The 26,753-nt window shown below is 42.0% G+C and overlaps 4 protein-coding genes across 23 annotated transcripts in view; 3 read left to right on the forward strand and 1 right to left on the reverse strand.

Moving 5' to 3' along the window:
• The window catches only part of znf740a (zinc finger protein 740a), a 25,455-nt gene extending 21,777 nt beyond the window's left edge, over positions 1-3,678 (forward strand). For all 16 annotated transcript variants that reach the window (XM_005739556.1, XM_005739555.1, XM_005739558.1 and 13 more), the window contains one exon: positions 489-3,678. In XM_005739556.1, the coding sequence (XP_005739613.1) occupies positions 489-662 (174 nt within the window). In that variant the 3' untranslated portion in view covers positions 663-3,678. The remainder of the gene's footprint in view (positions 1-488) is intronic.
• Positions 3,679-4,856: 1,178 nt separating this feature from the next.
• Positions 4,857-7,822, forward strand: LOC102193208 (single-strand selective monofunctional uracil DNA glycosylase). Its single transcript, XM_005739571.1, has 2 exons — positions 4,857-5,312; positions 6,532-7,822. Exons 1-2 carry the CDS (start codon positions 4,989-4,991, stop codon positions 7,075-7,077), a joined length of 870 nt encoding a protein of 289 aa, XP_005739628.1. The 5' UTR covers positions 4,857-4,988; the 3' UTR covers positions 7,078-7,822.
• Positions 7,823-8,910: 1,088 nt separating this feature from the next.
• calcoco1b (calcium binding and coiled-coil domain 1b) lies at positions 8,911-15,308 on the forward strand. The gene is made up of 14 exons (XM_005739572.1): positions 8,911-9,174; positions 9,700-9,848; positions 9,940-10,042; positions 11,294-11,496; positions 11,596-11,796; positions 11,899-12,047; positions 12,131-12,200; positions 12,344-12,598; positions 12,695-12,820; positions 13,098-13,193; positions 13,441-13,528; positions 13,619-13,779; positions 14,503-14,585; positions 14,752-15,308. Exons 2-14 carry the CDS (start codon positions 9,717-9,719, stop codon positions 14,777-14,779), a joined length of 1,695 nt encoding a protein of 564 aa, XP_005739629.1. The 5' UTR covers positions 8,911-9,174; positions 9,700-9,716; the 3' UTR covers positions 14,780-15,308.
• A 2,660-nt stretch (positions 15,309-17,968) lies between these two features.
• Positions 17,969-26,753, reverse strand: part of LOC102193779 (retinoic acid receptor gamma-A-like) — a 48,145-nt gene continuing 39,360 nt past the window's right edge. For all 5 annotated transcript variants that reach the window (XM_005739575.2, XM_005739574.2, XM_005739573.1 and 2 more), the window contains 7 exons: positions 21,589-21,737; positions 20,252-20,393; positions 19,987-20,150; positions 19,661-19,837; positions 19,275-19,479; positions 18,965-19,123; positions 17,969-18,581 (listed from right to left, as the gene is read on the reverse strand). In XM_005739575.2, the coding sequence (XP_005739632.1) occupies positions 18,262-18,581; positions 18,965-19,123; positions 19,275-19,479; positions 19,661-19,837; positions 19,987-20,150; positions 20,252-20,393; positions 21,589-21,737 (1,316 nt within the window). In that variant the 3' untranslated portion in view covers positions 17,969-18,261. The remainder of the gene's footprint in view (positions 18,582-18,964; positions 19,124-19,274; positions 19,480-19,660; positions 19,838-19,986; positions 20,151-20,251; positions 20,394-21,588; positions 21,738-26,753) is intronic.

The following is a 26,753-nucleotide window of genomic DNA, read 5'->3' on the forward strand; positions in this document are numbered from 1 at the left end:
AAAACAAGCTGCTGATTATTTCACATTTTACTTGTGAGCAACGGCACATTTAAATCTTACAAATATAGTTATTTGGCTTATATCGTGATAGATATCGTTATCGCCTGAAATGAAAAAAACATATCGTGATATGAAAAAATCTCATATCGCCCAGCTCTACGATGCACTAAAACTAGAAATGCTAAAATATGCTGCCATATAAATACTTGGATGGATTGATGGCACTGCATCTGGATAAAGTCTATATATAGGGAACAACTGTTTTTCCACATTGTTAGTCACTTTTTTGAAATATTAGGGACTTCTCTGCATTTCCCACTCTTTGTTTGCCCTCTGACACGCCTGAGTTTAGAGTAATCATGTATGGTTTAAATTCCTTCCTTCATAGTTCCATTTTATTCTGACATTTTTAATTTTATCATATTTTTTAAAATGATGACCTTGAAATTGACCTGAATTTGACCGTGTCTAATATTTATCTTTTGAAGAACTTTTCGCGCACAGACCGACTGTTGCGACATCGGCGGTTGTGCCAGGGGCGCGGCGTAGCCAAAGTAGAGAACCAGCCCTGTTGCGAACCACGCCCATATCCCCAAGAACCCCCACCGGCACCCCCAACCTGGAGCCCCCTGCATCCACCTCCGGGTCGACTGGCGGTCTGACATTCAATCTTCCCTGGATCCACAACACCTCCAGAGACAGGACAAGCCACAGGGTTTCTTCTCAGCTCTGTGCAGAGTGCCATCACATTCTAGCACAGACTGATCTTGCAGCTCGAGTCTTGGGATTAATAACGACAGCGGGACATTTGTGGGTTTTTTTGTTGACTTTTTACTGTGTTTCTGTTTCTTCCCATTTTTTAAGATGAGACTTTTCTGTGATAAACGGTGGTCCTGTTTTGTACTTAATCTATTTGATTTTTGCAAAAAAAAAAAGTTTATTGTTCAAAAAAAAAATATTTGCATTTGGTGGTACTCGGACAGGAAACGGTTGACTGTGTGATGAGGTGGAGAAGAAGAGTATTTGAGCTTCTTTCTAATTTTTTGTTGTTGTTTATTCTCTTTGGCCTGGAAAGGATCATAAAAGCATTTTAGGTTAAAGTTATTAAAACTGAACTTTTCTTCCAGGTAAAGTGAGGAAACTATGTTGGCATTTCATGTACAGACCGGAGTTTACTTGCCTTGTATCAGACAGTGTTAAGCATAAAGACAGGTCATTGAAAGCATCATTATTATTATTATTATTATTACTATTATTATTATTATTATTATTATTACTGTGTAAATCTGATGTGATGCATAAAGTGTTTCCTGGCTTTTTCAGCTCGGAAGGTCCAGTTTTAATGATTATTTTGTAAGAAAAACAAGGTGTTGACGTAAATTGGAATTTGGCTCAAATGCAGTCTTTGGCCACCGTCACCATCGTATCCTGAGAAAACCCGAGTAACTTTGTGTGACATAAAACTAATATCAATAACTGTAAAACCAGGACTTCCAAGAAACGAAAGTGCGACCTGCAGTCGACGAGGTGCGCACTTAACGTGTGTCGGGTCCCAGAGCGTCACACACAGGACGGCAGACTTGGCGAGCCCTCCTTCATGTGTACTGAGGGCGTGTGGTGGTGTTCAGCTGTAAATATACAGAACATGTATAGAGATCTGCAGCACTAAAGCAGGACATTTCCTCTGCTCGCTCATGCTGCATAGATCCTGGTGTATAATGATGCAGGTTAGCCACTTTTGAAGTCCAGTGATGTTTGTACAGATCACTTTGTGAGATTAGTGGGCGTATACAAAATCTTGTGGCCTTAGTATGTTTCTGTTGTTTTCTTTTCTCATCTGCCTTTTTCTTGGCCGTTTATTATTGTGGATCAGATGTATTTACTAGCCTTTCGTCATCATCATCATATTATTATTATTTTTAATCCTTAAGCTGTCGTGGTTACTGAATGTGGATGGATTCAGTGGCGCTGAACCAGACTAATGTGCTCTTCTGTTTAGAAGTCATGTTTATGGTGATAACTGAATATTTTGGGTCATAGCTACTGGTGATGGTGTAACACAGAATATAATCCTTAAAAAAAAGGAGGCCCTTGCGCGTGGCGGTCCGTGTGAGAAGACAGTCGTGCTACATTGTTTTCCACGCGGCGGTGCTTTGGCTGGTCGCAGGCCACGGCAGGATCAACACCTGCTTGACTCTGCCGCACACCTAACAACTGCTTTTTCATCCAGACATTACTATACAGTTGGTGTGGAATAACGGTCACGTCTTTGGGTTTAGCCTTAAGTTGCGGATACACAAATAGTCATTGTAGTACTAAATGATAGCGTTACAAGCGATTTCTTTTACCTTTTGAACTTTTGAAAGTACTCGGTACAGCAAGGAGTGGCCCCACGGGGCCCGCTTTGCTGCTTTTTAATGACTTTCTCAAACACGCTCCTTTCTGTGACTGGTAAACTTGTGATCACGTCGTCCTGTTGTTTAACCCAGAAATGTCAGTGCAGACTGGGGCGAATAATCTGTTGGTAACTACGGTCTTATTTGGATAAATAGTGAGTGGTCCAGATGACACTTGTGGAGATGGGAGTCCCGCCACGCTTTCTGTGGTCTGTGAATTGTAGGATGAAGAGATGTTTGTGTTCGATACAGAGAAGTGGAAGACTGAGTCGAGTGATGTTTTACCAAAAGTATTAATGAGAAGCTTTCTTTAAATGGTCCATTGATTATCAAATCTGTGTGCACAAAGATGGGATTCTGTTATCAGCGGCTTGGCCTTTTAAAGAGCAGAGGAGCCAAGTTTGAGAAATGAAATCCTCTGCTGTGGAAACACTATTCCCAATCTGTGGAAGGGACACTTCTGGTGTGAGCACATACTGAAAACGGCAAAAGGGCAATACAATATATAGTAGACGTCACTTGTTAATACGTTTTTGTCATTCACTGTTTTTAGTATTCTCATTGTTAAATGCAATAGAACCCTGTTGTAAGATTGAGGTTTTATTTTCTTCTTTTTACAGACAGATCAAAGGAGGCTTTTATTTTCTGTTTTTTTTGTCTGCGAGTTTGTCATCACATTTTTGATGATTGTTTCAAGGACCTTTTTTATTCTGATGAAATTGTAAACACTGGAGTGTAAGGAAAAAAGACAAAAAAAGAGATGGATATTTTTGTCCTTCAATCTGTACTAGATTTTAGGTTTTAGACAAAGCCTATTTCTCCTCAACTTGACACGAAAGGCGGACAGAACAATTTGGATCAGTACAGTTGAGAGCCCAGGATGTTCGGTGATTTTTGACACTAGAGGCAGTAGTACTGCAAGAAAATGTTTTCTTTCTTATACAAAGTCCCTGGTATTTGTAGTAAATTATATTGACAATGGTATTAGATGAACAACAGCATAACAGTAGCTATCACAGATTAGTTGTTTTCTTTATTAGTCTTGCATGCAGAGTTATGGTCCTCAGTTAAGATAGGATCTTGATATTGATTATTTTGTGTAGGAAAATGAGTGCATAAGAATAACTTCCTAAAAAAATGTTACAATGATTAATGTAAAATGGGCTAACTAATATGTACCCTTGTGATCCAATTAGTTTCAACTGTATGAAAATCAGAGGAGAGGCTTCTTACTATTATGCTGAAATAATAAAAAAAAAAAAGAATTTGTAAAGGAATATGATTTATTTTTTTTAATTTGTGTGTTTTTGATCTCAGGTAAGTTAAAAAAAAAACACTTCAATGATATGTCACTTGTATTTGATTTAACGTCTAGGTGGCTCCATGTTTTGTTTATTTTAATGTAACTTCTACTTAATACATTTTTATTTATTGTCCTTTTGACATAGAGATGATTTCCTCTGGTGTTTATGTGAGCTTATTATGACAAAGGTTGTAACCCATAGTGAAGAGTATCAGGACAATCACAAAAAAGAGGTTATTGTGATTTGTTCATGCTCACATTGTAACTGGTGTTCAAAAGGTAGAGCATGTTATTGACCTCTGTTTCTACCACCTGAATGTTGCAGTGGCAACTGAGAATCATCAGTCCAGGCAATGTTTTCAGTCTTCTGTTGTCCGGTTTTAGTGAGCCCGTGTGAACTGTTCCCTGTTTCCTGTTGTTAGCTAACAGGAGTTGTATCCCATCTGCAGGGCGTGTTGTGCATTTAGAGATGGTCTTCTGCAAATGCTTCTGATGGTGGTGTGGTAAAATCCCAGTATAATAGCAGTTTCTGGAATCCGCAGACCAGCCTGTCTGGCACCAAAAACCATGCCACTCTCAAAGTCACGCTTCTTCCTCATTCTGATGCTCACTTTGAACTTCAACAGGTCATCTCGACCATATCTATATGCCTAAATGTACTGAGTTGCTGACATTTGATTTTGCAGATTATATATTTGCATTAACGCACAGTGAAACAGTTGTGCCTAATGAAGTTGGCGTGTGTGTATATAAATGTAATATACACTTGTTCAGTTAAACGTATTTGTGTTAATCAGTCCACGGTGTGTTCTGCCATCTTTTAAACACTTCTGGGCATTTATTTTGAACTAGCATTCAAACTAACTTCCTTCTCAATAATTAGCTTTATATATAACACCCTTTTTTTTCTTTTTTCTTTTCTAAGGGGGCGGTTTAAAAAGTTGGATGTTGCCACAAAGTACTTTGTAAAGTATTTTTATACTTCTGCCACCATGTTTGCTGCTGTGGTAGTCTTCTATAGATTTTATTCTTTGAGTTTCATCTCATAATAATCTCTCCGTCATAACTCTGCTTGTCTTTTTTTGGTGGCTGTAATAACACCATTGTTACTGTAGGTGGCAGCAGCCGACTCAAATCAAGTGACTGAAAGACGCAGAGGAAGAAAATAGTCTCGCTTAAAGACCCCGAACAACAACAAAAACCTGGGTTCAGTACTTTACCGGTTTGAAAACGCAAAGTTATTGCTGCTTTTTTTTTTTTAATGGGAGCATATATAATAATTTTAAAAAATGTTCAATGAAAACTCTTCTGCGAGTGAAGCCGGTGTAGTCGCTTGTGGAGACGGAGAAGAGAATGTGCCCGTCTGTGAATCAAAGGAGCGGGGCTTTAATGCTGCTCATGAGACCCCCTCTGCCAGGTTTCTGCGGGCTGAACTGGAGCTGAACACTCACCTCCGTGGCCTCCGCTTCAGCGACCCTGTCCGGTACATCTACAACCCGCTGGAGTACGCCTGGGACACCCACCGCTGCTATGTGGAGAAGTACTGTCAGGCCGGACAAAAGATCCTGTTTTTGGGGATGAATCCCGGACCTTTCGGAATGGCTCAGACAGGGGTGAATACACATTTTGAGGCATAGTACAGTTTCCAAATCGCCGTGACCGTAACAGGAGCACAGCAGTGGTAAAAGGTTTTAAAGGGCTGTGAATGCGGAAGCTAACGCAAACAAACTAAGGAGACAGCCTGCCAGGGGCGCTCCTATCATGTTTTCAGCGGGGTGTCGCAGCAGAGACCTGCAACATGGTGTATACTGCCTATTAAATGCAGCACACACCAGGATGAATTATTTAAGATTTAATTAAACAGTGTCACAGGACAGGAACTTGAAAATTGCTTTGTATGGAATAACTGTTTTGCAAAGTGATGAGACAAGACTAATATGTAGCAATATTAACAGTTTTAACACCAAAATATACACTAGCTAGCCACTTTATTAGGTACGCATTGCTAGTACTAGGTCGGGCCCCCATTTGATTTCAGAGCTGCCTTAATTCTTCGTGTCACAGATTCAACAAGATGCTGGAAACAATCGAGATTTTGGTCCATATTGACATGAGAGCATCACGCCGGAGGATGGGTACACTGCAGTCTTTAAAGCAACAATGCAAACTGAAGACTTGACAGGACTGGTGCCCAGTGTGGTCTTCTGCAGCTTCAAGCTTCAGCCTATTCAGAGATACTCTTGCGCATACCTTCAATTAATTAACACGCTGTCATTTTACAGCATGTTAATTAAATGTGTTGTTTAGCACAGCTGCATTGTCAGTCCACTGTTTTATTACGGCCTCATGCTGGATTTGAGGGTCTTACATGTTTATAACAGTAATTACCACAACCCTTATTTAGCGCTACTTTTAATTAAAATTCCCAGTGTAGCCCACTTTGACATTTTGTTATTGTGCACACAACAGTGAGGGGGCAGAAAGTTTGATGAGAAGAGCTGATCATCTTAAATAACTTAACCAACTGACAATTGGTAGTCATCTTCCTGTATGATGAGGATATTAAACTGCTGTGGCATCTGTAAAGGATACAGCTCTTCATCCTCTATTATAGCTCCTATCTCTCTCCATCCTGTTTCCTCCACATGTATTTAAGGAATTGAGACATCATGTAGAGAAAGCATGGAGGGTCACTGCAAGGAGGACCGGGGACAGAGAAAATGAGGAGCCACAAAATGGAGAGATGATAAAACCCCTGTGTTGCATCATGAAGACTCCCAGGCTCCCTCTGACCTCAGAGCTGCTTTAAATAATCTGTTTCTCTTTGCGCAGGTCCCGTTTGGTGAGGTGAAGTCAGTTGTCGACTGGCTGAAGATCACGGGGGAGGTCGGCCGCCCACAAAATGAGCACCCAAAGAGACGAATCACGGGGCTCTCCTGCACTCAGAGCGAAGTGAGCGGCGCTCGTTTTTGGGGCTTCTTCAGAAAATTGTGCGGTGACCCGGAGGTCTTCTTCCAGCACTGCTTTGTGCACAACCTGTGCCCGTTAATCTTCATGAGCGACAGCGGGAAGAATTTAACACCCCCCGAGCTGCCCGCAGCTGAACGGGAGGCCCTGCTGCGCCTGTGTGACATTGCACTGTGCCAGGTGGTGGAGGCACTGAACATTTCCATGGTGATTGGTGTAGGAAAGGTGGCAGAGCAACGGGCACGGCGGGCCCTGTCTGCTGCAGGTGTCAATGTGCGTGTTGAGGGCATCATGCATCCATCGCCCAGGAACCCGCTGGCTAATAAGGGCTGGGAGGATGTAGCTAAAGCCAAACTGCAGGAACTTGGTGTTCTATCCCTCCTAATTAAAACTTGCGCCAATCAGTCATGATTAATCTATTCACTCCAACACCAGATGAGGATGTGTGGCATTCCTGTGTATCTTTCAGTTCACAGATGGTTTGGTGCACTGTTGAGAAGGGCACACTCACTCACCTCTTCATGGCGCCATCTGTGTGTCCAAACACATGCTGGTAGCTCCAAGGAGAACCTGTAACACTACTGCTTTTCCACATCTGTTACCACAAATGCTGTAAACACATCTGCTCTGCAACTGCTTTTTCTTCTCTAAAGGTCTGTCTGCATTACTTCAAGACGAGACTCCTGCTGTGATCAGAGGCTGCAGCATGGCTTTAAAATACGGAGCCAGAAATATTTCTACACTAATGACTGTACGGTGCTCAGGGTGTATGTGTATATTCAATATTGTATTTTTCTTTGTGCGTATGACAAGTGCTACATCTACAACTGAACCCTACAATTAAAGTTCACGTGGCCTTATATTAATCAGCTAATTAAGATGTGACCGATGACTTTCCTATAAAAGGACAGTGTTGCTGTGTTAATATCAACGAGGGTCACAAAATTAGATCGGAATAGAAAAGACCAGAATTTAGTGAAAGTCAAAATAATTTCAGCTGGCTGCACAGACAGCTTATTGTCATGTTGCACAAAAAATATATTCATACAGTGATAATTACATGGGCAGAATCGATCTGTGATGCTCTTTATGACATGTTTTATAGCTCTATTTTAAATTTTCGTTTAGCTTGGTATTTTATGGGTGTGCACACTGACTTTCCAGTTTTAGTTTTGTTTTTATTTTACTATTTTTATTTTATTTTATTTTACTGTTGAAATAAATACTGGCTGATCAAATCTGATGCTGCAAACATGAAGTTATACTGCCAGTTAAGGCATATGTTTAGCAGGGAGCAGGTTGTTGAAACATATGCCAGTTGTGAAAGTAATCTGTCATTAACTGAAATACTGAGTTAATGAAAGTTCTCCGCTTTTATGGCCACAGAGAAATATAGAGGAAAACCCAGGTATAAATCATAAAAAGAGTAATTGTTGAAAGCACTATTATCAGTATGACCACACTGACAAAATCAGATGACCCCGCCCCCCCCCATGAGCAAGCACTTTGGTGACAGTGAGAAGGAAAACTCCCCTTTAACAGGAAGAAACCTTTGGCGGAGCTCAACCTGAATTACATACATGAAAGAGACGAGATGGCCTTTTTTCTTTTTCAACCTAAATGCAAATTTATGAACTGCAGCTTTCTTTTTTTTTTTTAGAAGAATAAATCATACCTACAGGTATGCTGACTCAGCAGGGATAATATTAAAAATTAAAATCAAATTATTTGACGGCAATAGGAAAACATCCCACAAGAGCCTCCCTGCGTTATATAGTTTTTCTTTACATAAAGACTTTTCCACCATGAGAAAGTGTGTGAATTAAGTGCTCACATGAAACCTACTCAGTTAGTACTTTGTGTTAACAAATGCAACTCTCTTGGCTTTGTGCCGAAGCTACACTGCCATCAAGTGTTCAGAGTGGGGACATGATTCTTACACAATCACAGGGGGAAAGGTACACGATATTAGATTTGCAGTCTTTGCTTAAAAAAACAAACTTGGATACGATGTGTTTATCACTGGTTCGGGATTATCAGATCAGATTCAAATAAGTGCAGAATATCCTCATTTTCCATATTAAAAACAAAACAAAAAAAGAATCTCTTTGCTGTGATACTCCTGGTTTTATGCTTCTTGCTGGTTTCTGGCTGGTGGGTGCGCTGAAGTTGTTATTAACATAAATGTGAAGCTCTGATGATTTCCTCACCCCCACCCGTGCCACTACTGAGAACTGCAATCAGCAGTAACACCAGGCAGAGGATCTCGTGTCCTGTGATTGTAATGGGAGTTGAAGTCCGCAGCTCCACCGTGTCAGTTGAGAAGCTGTGTACTCATGAACTGCATCTCCCGCGACTCAGCGAGTGTCACTAATTTTACTCTGGTTGCACATGGTTCAAGAGATGTTGTGAAAGTCTTGCACCTGCTCATCAGTATCGACAGACTGATGCACAGCTCCTGTCCCGCATGAGGTAGCAGAGCCATCGAGTTCATTTCAGAAGACTCAGGTAAGATTAACACCACTGAGTTTCAGCATTTAGGCCAAGATTGACCTGTTGACTTGTTAACAATGGGAACGAGTTGAGTTGTTAGCTGAATGTCACGCCTGCAGACATGAGGGAAGATTGATTATAATTTGTTTGTTTTTTTACATTTCTGTAAAAGCTTTATTTGTTATGTTATTATGTGTACCATTATTATATGATATTTATGTTTTTTTGGAATTAAATATATTAAAAAATGTTTTAGTATAAAGCTATTAGCTAACTTTGACTTTTTATAAATAAAAACAAATTTGAAAGACTTTCAATTAGTCTTTAAATAGAGTGGTCGTTCTTATATGTGACGACAAAGAGATACAACCAGATCTCTCGGTCTCTGTTTATTTTGTAGGCTATATGGCATAATGTAACTCCTCAGTAGGTAAACAAGCTGATGAGCCGTAGGTCACTCCTGTTATGACCATGCTGCATTCCTGGACCGATGCTGCTATCGTCTTTCATCAGCTGTTCGCATGTTTTCTTCTTTAACAGCAAAGCTTCCTACCGTCATGGACAAACAGCCCAGGGTGGTGTTTCGAAATGTGGGGCAAGTGTACTTCCCCCAAACCAGGGTGGAGTGCCACTACAGTCTGACCTCAGACCATCAGTGGAGCAATAGTGACTGGATAGGAATTTTTGAGGTACGGTCACCAACTACAGCACCGTCCCATGTGTTGCATCGTGGTAGTCACATTGTGTGCTTTATGACATAGTGTGTTTATCCTATTATAGATGGGATGGACTTCAGTCAAACAGTATTACACATACACATGGGCTACTGTTCCTGAAGGCTACACAGAGGGAACCAGTGTTGACTTCTGTGCAGTTTTCCAGGGTAAGAACTGTCATAAACACTCCTGATGGTTAATGGTCTGTTTTGTTGTTGTTGTTGTTTGTTTGTCTGGCTGAAATTGCCCTGTCCTCCCTGGTTGCACATTTGATAAATACTGTGTTCCTGTAAGCATAGATTCATATTTCATAATAAACTTTATTGATGTTAGACCTGGCTCTGATGCAGCACCTCAGTTCAGCATCTGTCTGAAATAAGCCTTTTTAGCTCCTTTTCATTGGCTGCCCCTCATGAGCACAACGGCTAAACTCCAAAACGGTGTGCCTCAAAAAATGAATACGATAGATATCCCTTCACTTTGACATCATTTCATCTCAGAGTGATTACTATACAACCACAGACATAAAAATCTGAAACTTTAATATCCACCACTGTTTATGTATGACAGAGAAAGAGGAAAAGCATAACGGGTCCTCTTTAAACCTGCATTCTTTCTAATAGCCAGCAGGGGGAGACTTTGGATTCACCAAAGAAAAACTACTTTGTAGACGTCTCAGTATGCAGTATCCAGATAGGTTTATATTCTTAATTGTAACACAGGATGGTGAATATTTTGACAATTGTGGCCCCATTCGGGGAAAAAAGATCATTTAGGGTGTAGTTGAAAAGTTATGTCTGAAATATCAGTTTCTAAATCAGTCCCACCCTTTGCTTGTTGTCTACCTATAGACAAACAAATAAATAAACAGACAGATAAAACCCAAAATGTGGACGTCAAAGTGGTTATGTCCACCTCTCATATGCAGTCTGTCTCTGTGTCGCACCCAGCAGTGATGTCTACAGTCAACTACGCCCGTCAGTGGTCCCTGACACCCTGGGGGAAAACAACCTGCTTTCCCTGTTGCCAGCTATGTAGAGAATGAAAGTTTTAATTTCAGTTATTCAGCAGTTGCTGGAAGGATTTGGGGTTTCCAGGCAGTCTGCTGACCGAGCTCTAGGCCTGTGTAACAGACACACCTCAGAGTGCACTGCTGCATCACCACAGCAAAGTGGTACCAGGGCGGTAAACAAAGATGCTGCTGTACACTTTCATAGAAGATTAGCTGTTGTTTGTAATGTTTTCACTGTGATCAAATAAAACTAATTTATGCAAAGCATTAGGAGCTTATAATGAGATTGTACTGCACTAGTTTAGTTTTTTTGTATTTGGGCCTTATTTTGCATTATCGTAACTGACAGTAACTGACAGCTAATTTTAGGCACTAGAGGATAATAAGAAATGTCTTCTTGATACAGCATCATACCTGCCCCGCCCCGGTACTGTAGAGTACCAATTTGTGTATGTGGACAAGATAGGAGAGGTGTATGCCCGTAGTCGTCCCTTCACTTTCTGTGCACCCAAGCCGCTGGAGGAGCTTGAGACCCTGAAAGAAGAAGAAGATGCAGAGGATGGAGAAGAAGAGCTGCTCTTAGTCATTCCCAGAGCTCAGCTGCTGCAGGTTGGAAGAGAAAATGTTTATTTCTTTTTATTATCTTTGACACAGGAATTAGAAATATGCCTGAAAATGCTTCGTCATTTCTTTCTGTGTTGTCCACAGAGTCGGCTGGAGGAGTGCTTAAAAACGCAAGGAGGTCTGCAGCAAGCGTTGGATGTAGCGAAAAAGGAGACGGAGAATGAGAAAGAAAACAGCAGAAAAGCAAGAAGTGAATGGGAATATGAAAGAGAAGCAATGAAGGAGGAGATTATGGAGCTCAGAGACAACCTGAGACACAGCCGCGAGATGCTGAAGACAATCGAGGTAAAACACGAGGTGCACACTGATCACCAGTTGTGCACTGATAGCTGATCATTGAAAATTGATGAAAAGATGTATTCTCTTTTCTCTCCATGCAACTGAAAGGATGCGAAATACAGTCAAGAAAGTCTGGCCTCTGAGCTGAGTAAACTTGCGACTGAAAAAGCTGAAAGAGAGCAGCGCATCAAAGACCTGGAGGAGGATGTCGAGATTCTGGCTGAGCGAGAGAAAGAGCAAAACAGGGAACTGGAAAGGCAAGCCCTCGCAACACATGTCAGCTGAGTCATTCTCCAGCCACTTTGGCCTGAAAAGTGAATTTATTTAGTTTTTACCACAGGCTGAAAGAAAGAGTGAAGAAAATGTCCTGTCAAATGAAGCACGATGAGGAGAAGAGGAAGTCTCTGCAGGTTAACTGCTGTGAAGCTTGTCACTCTATAACACAATAACCCATCATCTCACTAAAAACAGACAAGAATCAGATATTTTCCTGTCTTTTCTTCTGGCATATTCTCCCACATTGTTTCTCTTCATGCTCCTTGACTAACCGAAGATGGAAAATGAGGATGCTCTGGCCGAGGCACGACTGCTCCAGGAACGTCTCGAGGCCAGCGACCACGTGGCAGAAGGCCTGCGTAGGGAGCTGAGGGACCTGAGCACCCGACAGGGTCACACCCACACTGACCTGCACCAAGCCCGACTCCAAGTGGCCCAGCTCACTCTGCAGCTGTCTGAGGAGAACCTCCTCCTGAGGGAGGAGAGGGCCAACTGGGCTTTGGAGAGAGAGGCATACAGACATGCAGCAGAAGTGAGGATGCAGAATATGCATCAAAGTAAAAAACAACAACAAAAAAAGCCAGAAGAAACAACAAAAAAACTAAACTGTTTTCATGTTTTTGTGCAGACTGACAAAAAGAAGCTGCAAGATCTTGCCTGCGAGGTGCAGAAGAAGGAAGAGTGGCTCCAGGAGGAGAGGATGGAGAGGGAGAAACTAGAAGTGCAGCTCGGGAGAGAGAAAGACTACAATAAAGTAAGAAACTCAAAGCACATCGCAATCGCCGTTCAGCTCTAAATATAACTGCTTATGTGCCGCAATTCTGCATCATGAGATGCTCAACTTACAGTACAGAGAGCTGTGCCAGACTTCTTTCATTACTCACATACTGGCACAAATAGAAAAGCTTCCATGAACAGTGAGCAAACATTTCCTCACGACAACATGTGATGAACAGCAGGGAAGACGAGAAGACCCATCAGATTGGTGGGCGTTCAGGCGGTCTGAGTATAAATGTTGCTGCTCCCTGTAGGTGCTGCTGGGTGAGGCGAAGCGTGAGCTGCAGGAGCTGAGGGCCAGTTTGAGAAAGGTCCAGAAAGAAAGGGAGGAGGAACAGCTTCAAAACCAGGCAAGGATTCAACACCGGATCAACAGCACAGCTCACGATTCTTTAATCTACCACAAGAAACAGTATAGGGACGCTAAGCCCTGCGCTTTGGCTCTGCTCTTCAACTGCAACAGAACACAGCAAAATGTGTTTTTCCCCCAAGCTCAGTTACACATTTTAGACAGCGACTGCTGATTAGTTTAGGTATTCATTCTCATCACCTTCATTTCCCGATCAAATCTGTGTTTTTGTAATTTGAACCTTGCAGGATTTGGTGAACTGCATCCATCAGTTAGAGCAGAGATTAGGGATTGTGTCAGTAGATGAAGCAAGCAGTACAGCTCCCACGTGCATATGTAAGTAAAAAGATCTTTTTGCATGCCACGCTGCTATTTCATTGAACTGTAATGAAAACTAAGGTAAAGACTCAGTGCTGGTTCGTACAGCTCCTGGCTCTACCCCTGCGAGTGATGAGAGTGCTTCCTCCAGGTCAGTCTGTGCACCTGTTTCCTCGTCCAATGACCTGAAGCAGCCCGACAGAGCTGAGATCCCTCCTGAGATACAGATCCAGAGCGAGGAAGAAGACACACCAGCCTCTGACACACAGGTAAACCCAGGACTGATACATCTAGGTAGGGAAATATTTGACTAGTTGGCCAAATTAGTCCGCAATTTCTGTTTCACAGGTGAGTTTAATGCTGCCTGTTGGAAACCAACTACTAAAGTCTTAGACTTTAGACAAAGTCTAATGTGTCTAAAGTCACATTAGACAAAAGCACCAGATGTATCATCTGAGAGCCCCATCGTCACAACATGTCTCCTAACTAATCCATTTAATCATTTTTGGCTTGTGTAATGAGCTTATTTCAATTCCTTATAGACAACTTCCTCATATTTGAAGTGGTTTCCAACAAATAACTGCATTTTGCAGTATAATGTAGATGATATTTGATACGGATTATTAGTACAGCACAAACGTTTGAGACCTTTCAGTTGTTGCATACAGTCAGAGTCATGAAGAACTATTTTCTCCTGCACCAGATTATTTGACCCTCACTAAATCCTAAACTAGCGGTTTTAAAAAGGCAAATGATGATCTCTTCGAATGCTGATTCGATTTATTTCATCTACTGCGCTCTACTGGGTACTAATTGCTCATTAAAGACTATTTGGGTGTAATTTCTCAGAGCTCTTTTACACCACAGAAAATAAGATGAAAGTAAAATGAGTACCACACTATATTTCCGTTTTGAAACCCAAGTGTCCAAGTGTTCTGGGTGGATACAAACCCACAGTTCACCTGCATTTCTGCCTCTGTCTGTTGAACCAGGATGAGGAAAGGGAGCAGCGTGAACCCTCCGCTGCTGAAAGAAAGAAACTGATCCTACCAGAGCTCATCAACCCCGTCTTCAGGTGACACAGCTGGCTTTCCAGCAGTTACACTTCACACGCCCTCTTTTCTCCGCCACAGCTGAAAATAAGACTGAATAAAATAATAGGACGGTCATGCTAAGCGTGAAGGAGAACTGTGGAATTATTTACCTTTGCTTAAAACTTTCAACTCTCTTTGCCTCTGCAGTGAGCTGGCTGACTCCCCCATGTGGTAACACAGGGATGGATGGCAGGTTTCCCGTGTACCACTGCGGTATTATTTTATATGGGTCATAAGAACACTTGAGACCTATATAAAGTCCCCATCACAAAGGGTATTGTGCTTTTACCTCAAGAGTGTCTTTTAGGAATTTGCAAGTCTTAAGTGGGCTAATTTTCGCCGTTGTTTTATGCTGTTTGTGGTTTTAATTCTGATTCAAACTTAGTGACACTCAGGATGAATTTTAAGTGCAAATTGAATTTTTGCTTTCCGAACTTTTAGATGAAGATTCATATTTTTGAACTTTTATTTCATTATTAGGTGTCTGTGTCACAGCTGTTATGAGATATCAGTTGCACACATAGCCCCCCACCCCCACCCCCCGGGCTCTGCATGTGAGTGCGACTGCACAAAGTGTGTCAAGTGTGTGGGTGTGGGTCACAGTCAAGTGTGAAATGCTTTGCTCCTGGCTCGTTTGGTGCAGTTCAGGTAAAAGTTTGTTATTCAATGGTGCTCTTTAATAAAACATAATAATGACTACCAGGTGAGTGCTGTGCCTAAACGTCATTATTTCACCGCGACATTTGATGATTTTTCCTAAAGTGACCCAGAAATGTGCAAAAATGTTCTTTGAAAATGTAATACCATTGTTCAGAAATGGTTGTACACCGATGCTGTTCCAGGTCATGTTTGACCCGCATCTCTTCAGATAGATTTCAAGGTAGCACTTAATAATAGTGTCACAGTATGAAGTATAAGTATTAGTAAGCACTTAATTCATCATTTATCATTACTTCTCCTTAGTATGTCTTTGATAAATACAGATGTTTATCCATGTGTTACTGTTACACCATGTACAGCAATGATAGTTGTGTAGCTATATACAGCCTTCATTGCTACCACATCACTGCTAATAATAATCATAATAATTATATATTATAATGCCATGTAAATGACGACTTAAGCACTTCCTAATACCTTAATAAAACTTAGTAGTTTCTGAGGTAGTATTCTGAGCTGAGATTAAAGTGAAAGCCAAACTAGATTAAAAGAGGAGTTGTGGGAAGTCATCAGGTCATTAAAGAGCCTGAACTGCCACTTCAGTGTGTGCAGGAAAAACATATACCAGTCCTGCAGATGCAACATTTCCTACCGCAGCTTTCAATGCACAGACTAGTTTATGACAAGCATTTTTTTAAATGTTGTATTAATCTTGACAATAACAGATTAGAACATACTTAAATCATTGTGGCTGTTATGTTTTCACGTCTCAAGCGAAACAGGACATGTGCGATAGCATGCGGAAAAATAGTCGTCCATTTATTAATGTCAGACACTTATTATCAGGGAATTCTTGGCCTGGGTCACACTGAAGTATGTGAGTGTTAAAAGATGAGTGGCTGCTTGGTTCAAAGATGTGTAAAGAGATCTCAAAGAAGATGACAAGTGGAGACGCTATAAGGTCTGAGAACAAAAAGAGCATTTATCAAAATACAAGAAACAACAAATAACAAATCACGAGCCCCCAAACAGCAAAATATAGTATTGACTTCTCATAAAACTGTAAAAACAAGAACATATCAACCCAGTTTTTGGATTTCCGTGTGTGTGAGTGCATGGATGTCAGAGCCATCAAAGCTATTTTGATACAAGTCAAGTTGAATTAAAACTCATGAGGAACCTGAATCCCTGAACACGATAGAGACAACGACCTTAATAAAAGCGGTAAGCATTGTAAATGTTTTGTCCAAATGTAACGTAAAATCCATATTTGATCTTTTTTAAATGCTGTACGCGTGTGTAGAGCTCTTTTTAAACTGCACCAGCTCAAATCCAGAAAAAACTAACAAGGTTTTAAAACAAATAAAGGAAGGAAAAAACCTGTTCCAAACTATCATGGTTATATGAAATACTTTTAAATACTGAACAGTTTGAGTCGGGCTGATCGTGTCCAAGGTGCGTTCTGTCCTTTCCCACGGTTGTTTGGTTCTAAGGTTTTCACAATAAAACAGCAAAATTACCAAATTTAGGAGCAAACTTGGTGGGCCTTTCTTATTTAACACGCCTTCTGTCTTTATCAACATAGCTCACACGAGAGCCCCACTCAGTCACTCAGTGCCTGTTTGTGTCGGACGGTTGTTGGCCAGAACTCGAGCAGTCCCAAAACAAGTGTACGTGCGAGGGATTTCTCCAACCTAAAGAAAAAAAGATCTAATATTTGTATGGTGTTGTTTTTTTCATTTTTAGTTGCAAAATCCATTTTATACACATTTACAGATGCTGATAATTGGACACTCACTCATGTGGATGATGGCAGTGATGTAACGTGTCTATTACAGCACCCTGTTTATTGGGACACGCTCACGCACACACACATCTGAGGTTTCCGTGATGTAAACGGCTTTTAATGGTTGTGTTTGCTTGGTGGAGTCTTTGCTTGCCTTAAAACAACAGGAAGAAAATCTTATGGCTTAACTTTACCTGGTTTTTTGAACGAGTGCATGTACTGAAAGTTTTAATGATTCCTAACCTGTGTGAAAGAAGAACGTCTGATGGAAAAGAAAAGAAATACTGTAAAAACAGCTGAAGCGTGGCCCTGATCAACTGGAGATATGTTTTCCCGCATTTCTCTGACATTTTTATTATTTGGCCCACAAGCACCCGGGTTTGAATTAAAGCTGAAGTCCTCTTGCATTTCTTTCAGATTAGCCAATCACCAATCCTGAATGATCACACTTTGAGTTTGAGTCCTGCTCATGACTCCCATGACTCTTTAGCTATTGCTCTTTTTCCTTTTTGTTTTCCTCTTTTCTTCTGCTATTGCTTCACTGTGTCCGATAAAACTAACGCATACGATAAAAAGCACAAATGTCCAGTCAGATGCGAGCACTGAGTGTGAAAATATACACAAGAAAAACAAGCAACACGAGGTCCCACAAACAAACAAAAGACAAAACAGTAATGTGTACATGCTTATAAAAACCATACAATGAAAAAATAAGTAGCATATCTCTGAATAGTAATAAAAGTAATTCTGAGAAGACATCTGTGGCATCTGGACGCCACATAAGAGTTCTGTCGCTGCAATGTACTCTTACCATCAATTTTATACAAAGCATAGCCCTTAATAGATAGCGGAGGAGTGCTTTTTTTGTCTCTCAACAACTGTTTTTCCTGTCTTTGTGCGGACAAAACCTTTTTTTTTTAATATATATATATCTTTTAAACATTCTGGCACTGATTTTCTTTTTTAACTGTGCCCTCATCAATCCACTGAAATGTAGTGCTTTTGCGTCTCCAAATTCCTCACTTGCTACTATGAATTGAACACATTTTCCTTTCAGTCAGTATGTACAGTATACACGGATATGTGCTGTGCGAAACGCCGTTTTAACAGCTTTAATCTGTGAGGTTTCTACGAGCTGACGTTGCTCGGCGGCGGCGCTCGGCGAATCCGTGCGAGGCAGCGGTGTCGTCTTGTGTCTCTCTTTCTCTGTCTCACTGCGTCTTCCCTGTCACGCCTTTCTTTTGCGCGCTCGCTGCCGCCTCCCCCCACGCCTCTCCGTCGCTTTCTGCCCCTCGCTCTTTCTCCTCGTCCCAATAGTCGTCCTCTTCCTCCTCCTCTTCTTCCTCGAAGGCTGACTCGTACGTGGCCTTGTCCTCTTGCTTGATGGCTTGAATGGCAGGGGGAGCAGCTGCGCCGCTGTCGCCCGAGTCGCTGCTGTCCTCGAAGGAGTCCGGGTTCTCCAGCATCTCCCTGATCAGGGGAGGCATGGGGCCGGGGATCTCTGTCTTTAGCGTGATGGCTCTTTCTGCACCTGCACACACATGGACATTCATTTACTCGTAGGTATGAAGAAATAAAGAACGTCACATGCTAACAGACAGGAGTCATGTAATTTAAAATATGCTGTCTGGCAGACCTTTCTTCCAAGCATGAATTTACAGTAATGTCTGTTAAATGTTACGAAATTGCTTTGAGGCAACATTTATTTTATTTAAGCGGTTGCCTAACAAGCAATAGGAGCGTAGTTTGAGACCAGCATCATCAGTCTTTTCCTAACCGCTAACTGCTTTGAGCCTGAGCTAATCAGAGCAAAAAATACAAATCTGAAAAGATATTTCAGTACTTATGCGTGTTGAGCTTTGACACTGAGATCTATTCCAAACTGTGGTTGTGCTATGAAAAAAACAAGCTAACCTTTGGTGCTGATTCCCCTGAGGTCTGTGACTTTCATCAGCATTCGGGGAAACATGTGAGGCTTGTTCGGGCGTCTGCGTCGGGTGTAGATCTTCAGGGCCTCTAGCAGCGGTTCCTGCAGCTTGTCCACCTTCTCCGGCTCTTCCAAGTCCATACGGTCTAGTAGTGAAGTGAAGAGAGCGGACACAGCAAAACAATGACAAGAAGCGAGACACTGTTACAGCCTTTATGCTACCGACTGACTGCTAAACTGTGACCGTACACTGATGTCTCTTCCTTTCCATCAATAATTCCACGACTGCAAGTTTACCTCCGCAGATGAGACAGATGGCGCTGAGCAGCCCCGTCTCGGTGTCGTCCATCTCCAAAGGCAGCAGCTGACCGGCAAAGGCAAACACCAGGTCTGTGAGCGGGCCAAAGCCGGCGTTATGCATCTGGGTCCTGTTTAGAGTCAGGCCATCTGAGAAGGTCATCGTGTCCTGCTCTGGTGTGTAGCGAGTGCATATCCTCAGCATCTAAGCAGGGGAAGAATATGATGAGGCATAAACCAGAAATTTCTAGACAGAAGTTCACGTTGAAATTTTTTCACGGGAGCTGTTCAGAATCACAAAGCAGCGTGACAAATAGAGAATAGCTTAGGGATGTGGAGGTGTAGTCGATTAAAGGGGAGGAGTAATAGGAACGTGGCGCTAGTACCAGGATGTCCAGGCATGCAGATTTGAGGAGGGTGATCTGGTCAGCGATGGTGAGCGTAGTGAAGCCTGGTAGCCGCTTGGCAAACTCCACAATCTTTATAATGCACTTAGTGGAGAGCTCACTGAACTTATCCCATAGGCCCAAGTCCAGCTGCACTCTGTGGTCAGCACTTGAATTCTGGGAGAGAGAAAGAGGGACACTTTTTTTTCTTTCTGTGTGACTGTGCAAACTCCACATAGTGTTTGTCCTTCCTGCAAAGCGGTGAGCTTAAGTGGAGCGCGAGTGTCGAGAAGTGGGTGCAATTATGTGCTAAAAAAAAGACTCACTGTGGTGTATTTTCCTAGTTGGCACAGAGACGGGAAGGTCTCTTGGTGAGCTTTGCTGACTTTGTTGACCAGCTCCTCCAGTTCTCCACTTAGTTCGTAGTTCTCGGGCAGCACCACTTCCTCCTTCACGTCCTTCTTCTTTTTGTTCCTGTCGTTACGCACCGCTACCGGGACACACGTGCACGAGATGAGGAAAAGACACAACTCCTTTTGCTTTTTCCTCGATAGCGACACACCGGCAGCCCGTAATATCTGAGACGCTTACCTTCTTTGGACATGCCGACCTCAAAGCACTTCTGCAGCCGACAGTACTGGCAGCGGTTGCGGGTAACTTTGTTGATCTGACAGTTCTTGTCTCTGTGGCACGTATACACCATGTTCTTTTGAATGCTGCGCCTGAAAAAACCCTAAAACAGACACAGGAAAATGTCTTGGACATGGATGCCACACGATAAATACATAAAAAACTTTAAAAAAGTTACTGTTGTTAGTCAGGATTTGGTACTATTTAGTGGATCAGTGGAAAGACTGTCTAAATAATTTAATCTTCTGATGTCACAGAACTATAGCAGATATTGATCCCAAGTAGACGCTGAAAGAAAAACTGGCACATGTATTTTTCATGATTGCTTTTTTGCTAAAGCCCATCGGAAGTTACAAAATCCCACGACAAATGAACACCGTGTCACAGCAGCCAGCCGCGTTAAAAGTACTTTGGATTAAAAAGCAGGAGAGCCTAAAGCATTAACCAGCCAACTTCATACTGTAGGTGGCTACATGAGTTAGCTGATACAACGGGGAGGTGGGCAGTGGAGCGGTGCATCAGTCATCTCACATCAACAAGGCTCTAGGTCGGTGAACTGAGTTGAGGTGATTCTGGATGTGTTAGTGTGACGGTAAGTGTTTAACCTGCGATAGCTGGTTAAAAAATAAGCAGTGATTACAGGGTGTGGAACCGTGAGAGGTAGCCAAGGGTAAAGAAATAAATTGTCCAAATGTAGTTGCATGTGTCATAGTGCTATGGGACCTGGACTGGTTTTCTACTCTATTTGAGCGCTCAAAGCTCTTTAAACAACATGTTTCATTCCCACAAGCACTTTTTTGTTCTGACTCTAAGTTCTTTCACACTCTGGTTAACACATTGGGAACAACTTGGGATTCAGTATCTTGCCAAAAACACTTAGGCAAGCAGTCTGGAGCAGCCAGGGATCAAACTACCAACTGTCCAGTTAGTGGATGACTTGCTCTACCTCCTGAGCCACAGCTACCACAAGAGTAATGGCTCAAACAGCACAGCACTGTGGAGCAGCAATTGTTATCAGACCACTGGAGCAGATATCTTGTTTCACTTGAAACAAACAAGTTCTGAAGACATTTTTAGGTTTTATTTACTTATAGCCAAAAGAAGCCATTTTCCTGTCACAAACAGCATCACACTGTTCATTTGTAGCTTTAATCATGTGCAGTTACGTATGGATACACTAGAGGGCAGCTCAGCGACAGCAAGCACATCTCTGCGCACATCTGTCTGCCTCTCTTTTCAGGGGACCTCAGCTGTTCACATTAGCTGTAAACTCCTCGTGTATCTCCAACTTCATTTACCTTGCAGCCCTCACAGGAGCTCACTCCATAGTGATAACCAGATGACTTGTCCTGGCACACGAAGCACGGCTTATAAACACGAGGAGGAGGAGGCGGCGAAGGAGAGCTTGGCACCATCTCCTCCGAACTGGTGCTCTGGGTCTCCACGGCTGCGGAAAAAGCACAGAATGGAGAAACAGTTGAGTACTCTTATGAATTCAGAGCATCTTGTTTATATTTATTCTTAAAGTCTTTGAAACTTTGATGAAAGCTAATACAAAGTGATTAACAGAAAGAGTGGTCAGCAAACAACCCCCCCAACCCCACGCAGGCCACCCCTCGGAGCCAGAAGGCAAGCTCAAAGGCAGACATTTTTAAGAGAAAAGGGAGGAGGGGTGGCACTGCTGACTGACAGGGACTTAAAAGAGACACAATTAGCTGATGGCCAGATGGCCCTGCTGATAAAAATCTGATTGGCAGCTGAGATTTGATTGGCTTTTCCATTTACTGGTGAGTGTGGGGGGAGGTGAGATACCGCTGTTGAATTTTTGACTGGCATCTGAATTTTTTGTGTGTTTGTGTGTACGAGTGTGTGTAAGCTCCCATTTTTATTTGAAAGGTCGTCCCTAGCCCCATGTGAACAAACAGAGATGAGATGTTTATGAGACTCTGCTGTCTCCTTATGTTCCTTCTCACTGTCGCGCTAAAGAAAACTGCACACTGTATAACACCATATGCTGACCCCAGGCAATGCCATTCCTCTGCCGCATGTGAAAACGCTCAAACCAAATGATACAAAATGGATACAATGACGCGTTTAATCAGCCGCGCCTCCTCGCGCTGCAGTCAGAGAGCAAAAACCGCAACACGCCTGGTACGCATTTAAAGGCGACGACTACGAAACAAGCAGATTCCTTTCGAACGTGCCTTTCAACTTTCACCTTCACTCACCCCAACTTCACCTCTCTCTGCCCATTCCCACCCCCACTCTCTTGTTTCCTGGCCCTAAATTCCTCAGTGCAGGCCGGACAGGGTTTAATAGTAGCCCAGGCTCATAAGCAGGCCTATAAACGTTGTGTCTCGGATGGGAAGGAGGCCCCCAGCCAGGGTGACGGCCTCTTTATTGGGATCCAGTCACCTTGGGCAGCTATTCACATCAACAGCTCCATCCTTGGATCCCTTCCTAGTAAAAATAAAGAATCTGGGGTCAAAAACCCAAAGTCACAGCCCCTCCTGTCACCTTCAATGGGTAGCACAGGACTGAACCAAATGTCTTGCCCCAACCCCAAACACTGCAACCCCAACCTGAACCCCCACTCTGTCATTAACAAGAGCGGTAAGGTTTCAAAAAACAGAGGGGCAAAGGCACAAAAGGAATAATCTAATAAAAGTAGAGGGAAAAAATGAAAAGAGAAAGAAAGAGGAGGGGGAAAGGAGGTGAGCTTCAGGACAGAAACTTCCCAGTGGCCGAGTGGTTAAATGAAATCCTGACTATTTAACTTTGACCTTGACTGAAGAAAGTATTGCTAACAAGAGGAGCTCACGAATGTGTTCGACACGGTGTTATTTAAAAAGTGACCACTCAGCGTGCCTAGCCCATTAATCACTGGTGAATTTGGAGCGGTGGTGTGATGTTCTGCATTGGTTTTGCCACTGTTATATGGAAGTGTGTCATCAGTCAGTAGACGAGTGTGTACGAGTCTCTTTCAGTAACACAATGAATCTGACGTGGAAATACAAAGCACACCAACCAGAATCACTGCACACTACCAGCATCTCATCGTTCAACATTATTACTGTTATTACTGTTAACTTGTTTATAAGTACAGGTTTGCAGGTCTCTTTAACACACTGTATCGTCACACACTGCTGTGACTCGTTAGTCCCTTTTCTTAAAAAAGAAAAGATCACAAATGATGCAGGCAGTATTTTTTTCCACCTCTGTGTGTTGCTCTGATGTGTCGGATTTTTTATTGTTTACTAAAAAAAAAAAAAGATTCAATGACTTTTTCTCAGCTTTGTACTCAGTGATCTTGACTTCTTTTATGTGAAGAGATTGTGAAAACATATTTTCTTTGAGCACACTCTGCACATCTCCCTGCACATTTGTATTCACTGCACTCACGGCTGATAGACTTGTGGGAATTGTAAATGAAAGAATGAAAGGTTTGCTGTGTACTTTCTGTGTGTGTTCCCAACCTGCTTTAAACTCTTAGTGTGTGAAACTACACATAGATTTTGGACCCAACGAGAGGAAAACACAGCATAAAATGCAATAGATGCAATAACGGCACGAATGATTTTCTCTCCGGTGTTGATTGAAAGAAATCGTTTAACTTTAGTTGGAGGTTATGATTGAAAAAACTTTCTTTGGGATATAATATCAGCTCGATGTTAAAGAGGCGTGAGAAGTGAATCACGTCAGGGTTTTTTTTGCACAGTTTAAGAAATGAGATCGATTGTATTGGATGTACTGGTGAGCACAGCGGTATTACCAGAACCATCCGAAATACACAAGTGGTTATCAAAAACTTACAAGAGCAGATTCTCTGTTGTGACGGAGTTTAAAGCCAGAAATGAAAAACCTCACCAATATCGTGGAAAACCTCTTTCTCCAAAACTAACAGAGAGGTATAGGCAGAGACTGATCTAAAGTTTGACGAATAAGGAAGGTCAAGATTTCTTTTCTTAATGAGAAGCCATACAATTGCATGTTTAAAGTAGGCTGGCACCCTCTATGAGACTAAACAAGTATTTAGAGTCGTTAAAATGAATGGACCATTTACAGACGAGGGGGGATGATAACATGTTGTAGGGGCGGTAAGTGAAACGGGCTCACAGTTATGAAAAACAGCCGTTAAGGTAAGAGTGGGTGACTCATTATTGTTCATTGTAGCATTAGTTCTGAGAAGTGAGATCTTATCAAGAGGGATATTTAGAAAGCTGTCACAGTGCAGGAGAGATACTTGGAAAGACAAAGGTAATGGGGTTAAGAATCAATTGTCCGGAAGAAGTCTTGTTTTGATTTGATGCTGTATATAGTAACCACTGTCCTTAATGTAAATGTGTAAGAAAAATTGTGTATGTTTCTGTTCCGTGTCCTGTTTGTATATTTGTCTTTTTGGCTGCTGTTACAACCAAATTTCCCCTTGTGGGATAATTAAAGGATTATTCTATTCTATTCTATTCTATTCTATTCTATTCTATGCTATATTAATAAAACCGAATTGAACTGAAGACGATTCTACTGGCACGAGTAGAAATCAGGTCTTGAGGCCTCGGCAGTCTCCTGATATTTGTTTGGAAAATGTCTTAAAATTTCATAAAACACTTGCAGTTTGTTCTTTTTCCACTTCCTTTCTGCTCTCCTGTTGTCTGAGTGCCCAAGTAGACACAACTACCATTTTCCTTCTTTCTAAATTTTTCCATTCAACGATAAATAGCGACGAAACATAAACCAGCGGAGACAAAAAGTTTAAAAAAAAATGTAACAAATTATAGGCTTACTAAAGTCTGCAAGTGTTTTTTAAAGAAACTGTTACGGTTGTATTGTCTTTAAAACCCAGTGATGTTGTGGGTTCAGCAGACCCACAAACAATGGGGTAGGTACCAAAAACTCGAACGCTTACAAGCAGGATTTTTTTGTGCTGTCGACTTCTTTGTTCTGTAATACATAAATTAACTAAAATGAATGAAACATTGTATTATGTTTACACTGCAAAACAGTAAGTCAGAAATAAAACAGGACGTATAAATTACTGATTGTTTGTATGTCTTACTCACTAAACAAGGGTTTTAAAAATTATGTTTAAATTATCAGCCAATAGTTGTTAATGGTTGGATTCTGATATGTGATGAATAAGTTCCTAGTTCCTGCTTTTTATGGGCAGATAAATAAAGGATAAATATATCAAATATGAATGTATCCGGAGACACAAGGATTTTGAGATAAAAAAAAAAAGACGGGTGCTTTGCACTACTGCATACAGTAACAATGAATAAACATGAGGATTCACTTTGCATTGTCTTCTGTGTGACTTTAAGAACGTCTCAACGTGCAGCTTCCAGCTTTTTCATCTGCATGGATTTGCTGCTTCTCTTCTTCCGATGCAAAACTAAATGGAAAATCTAGAAAAAGAGCAACTTGGGATTCGGGGTGATTGTGACAGACACACAATAGCAGCTATTGTATTTGTAAAAAATGATTTCATATGTATTCACCCAGGTCAGAAAACCAGACTAGTGACAATAGTCTCTTTCTACTTGCTTTCCTCTCAAAAGAAAAGGCTGCAGATAATTACTTCTAAAGCAATAGATGCAAGAATTTGAGTTTCTGGGTGTTTTTTGTAATAGTGTGCGTTCAATTTTGGGTTATTAGAGCAAAGGTGTGAGAGGTGGAAGTGAAGGAGTCGGCGCTGGATGAGTGGTGCTGCAACCCGATCGCTGTTTTCTGTTTATATAGTAACACTGTCGATGTAAAAGTGGCCCTGAGAGAACCAGTGGAAAAACAGCTCCCATTGAAACGGAGAAGCTGCATATGGCGCCAGGAGAGAGGTAGTGACTGACAGTGTCTGAAGGTGGTGAGAGCAGGTGAGGAGGGACGTGACTCAGAGACACATGACGGAGGGAGACAGGGCGAGAGACGCCCGGCTGAAGGCGGCGAGAGAGGGAGGGGGAGTGGGGGTTTTACCTGGCGTGGAGAAAGAGGGAGAGGAGCCAAAAACTGTCGGCAGCTGTCATCACCCTGAACTGAGCTCAGCCTCAGAGCTTCGGCTTGGGAAAACGAAAAAAAAAATCCCTCTCTCTTCTTAACCTGCAACTCACCCCCGAGTATGTCACAACATCAATCAGCACTCCGCTCCGCTGCTGGACTCAAAAGGCACGACACGCCTCGTGTGAATCAGCTTAATCAGCTGCTGTAACGCAACTACTACACAGAGATTCACATGCAACAAAAACGATAAATATAACCTGTCATATGACATATTTCACACTGTAGCTCAAGCCTATTCAAATGGCGGCCCGCGGGCCAAATGCGGCCCAGAAGCAACCTGCGAGTGGCCCTGCCTGTGGTCCTGGCAGAAACACAGAGAAAACGCAAAAAATGAATTCATTAATTAATTTTTAAAAAATTTAAAATTCCTACAGCGTAGTGTAGACTGTGAATGCAACACTCCTAGTAGCCT

The sequence above is a fragment of the Pundamilia nyererei genome, unplaced genomic scaffold, assembly GCF_000239375.1.
Source record: "Pundamilia nyererei isolate P.nyererei 1_Seehausen unplaced genomic scaffold, PunNye1.0 scaffold00092, whole genome shotgun sequence".
In the NCBI taxonomy this organism is placed as follows: Eukaryota; Metazoa; Chordata; class Actinopteri; order Cichliformes; family Cichlidae; genus Pundamilia; species Pundamilia nyererei.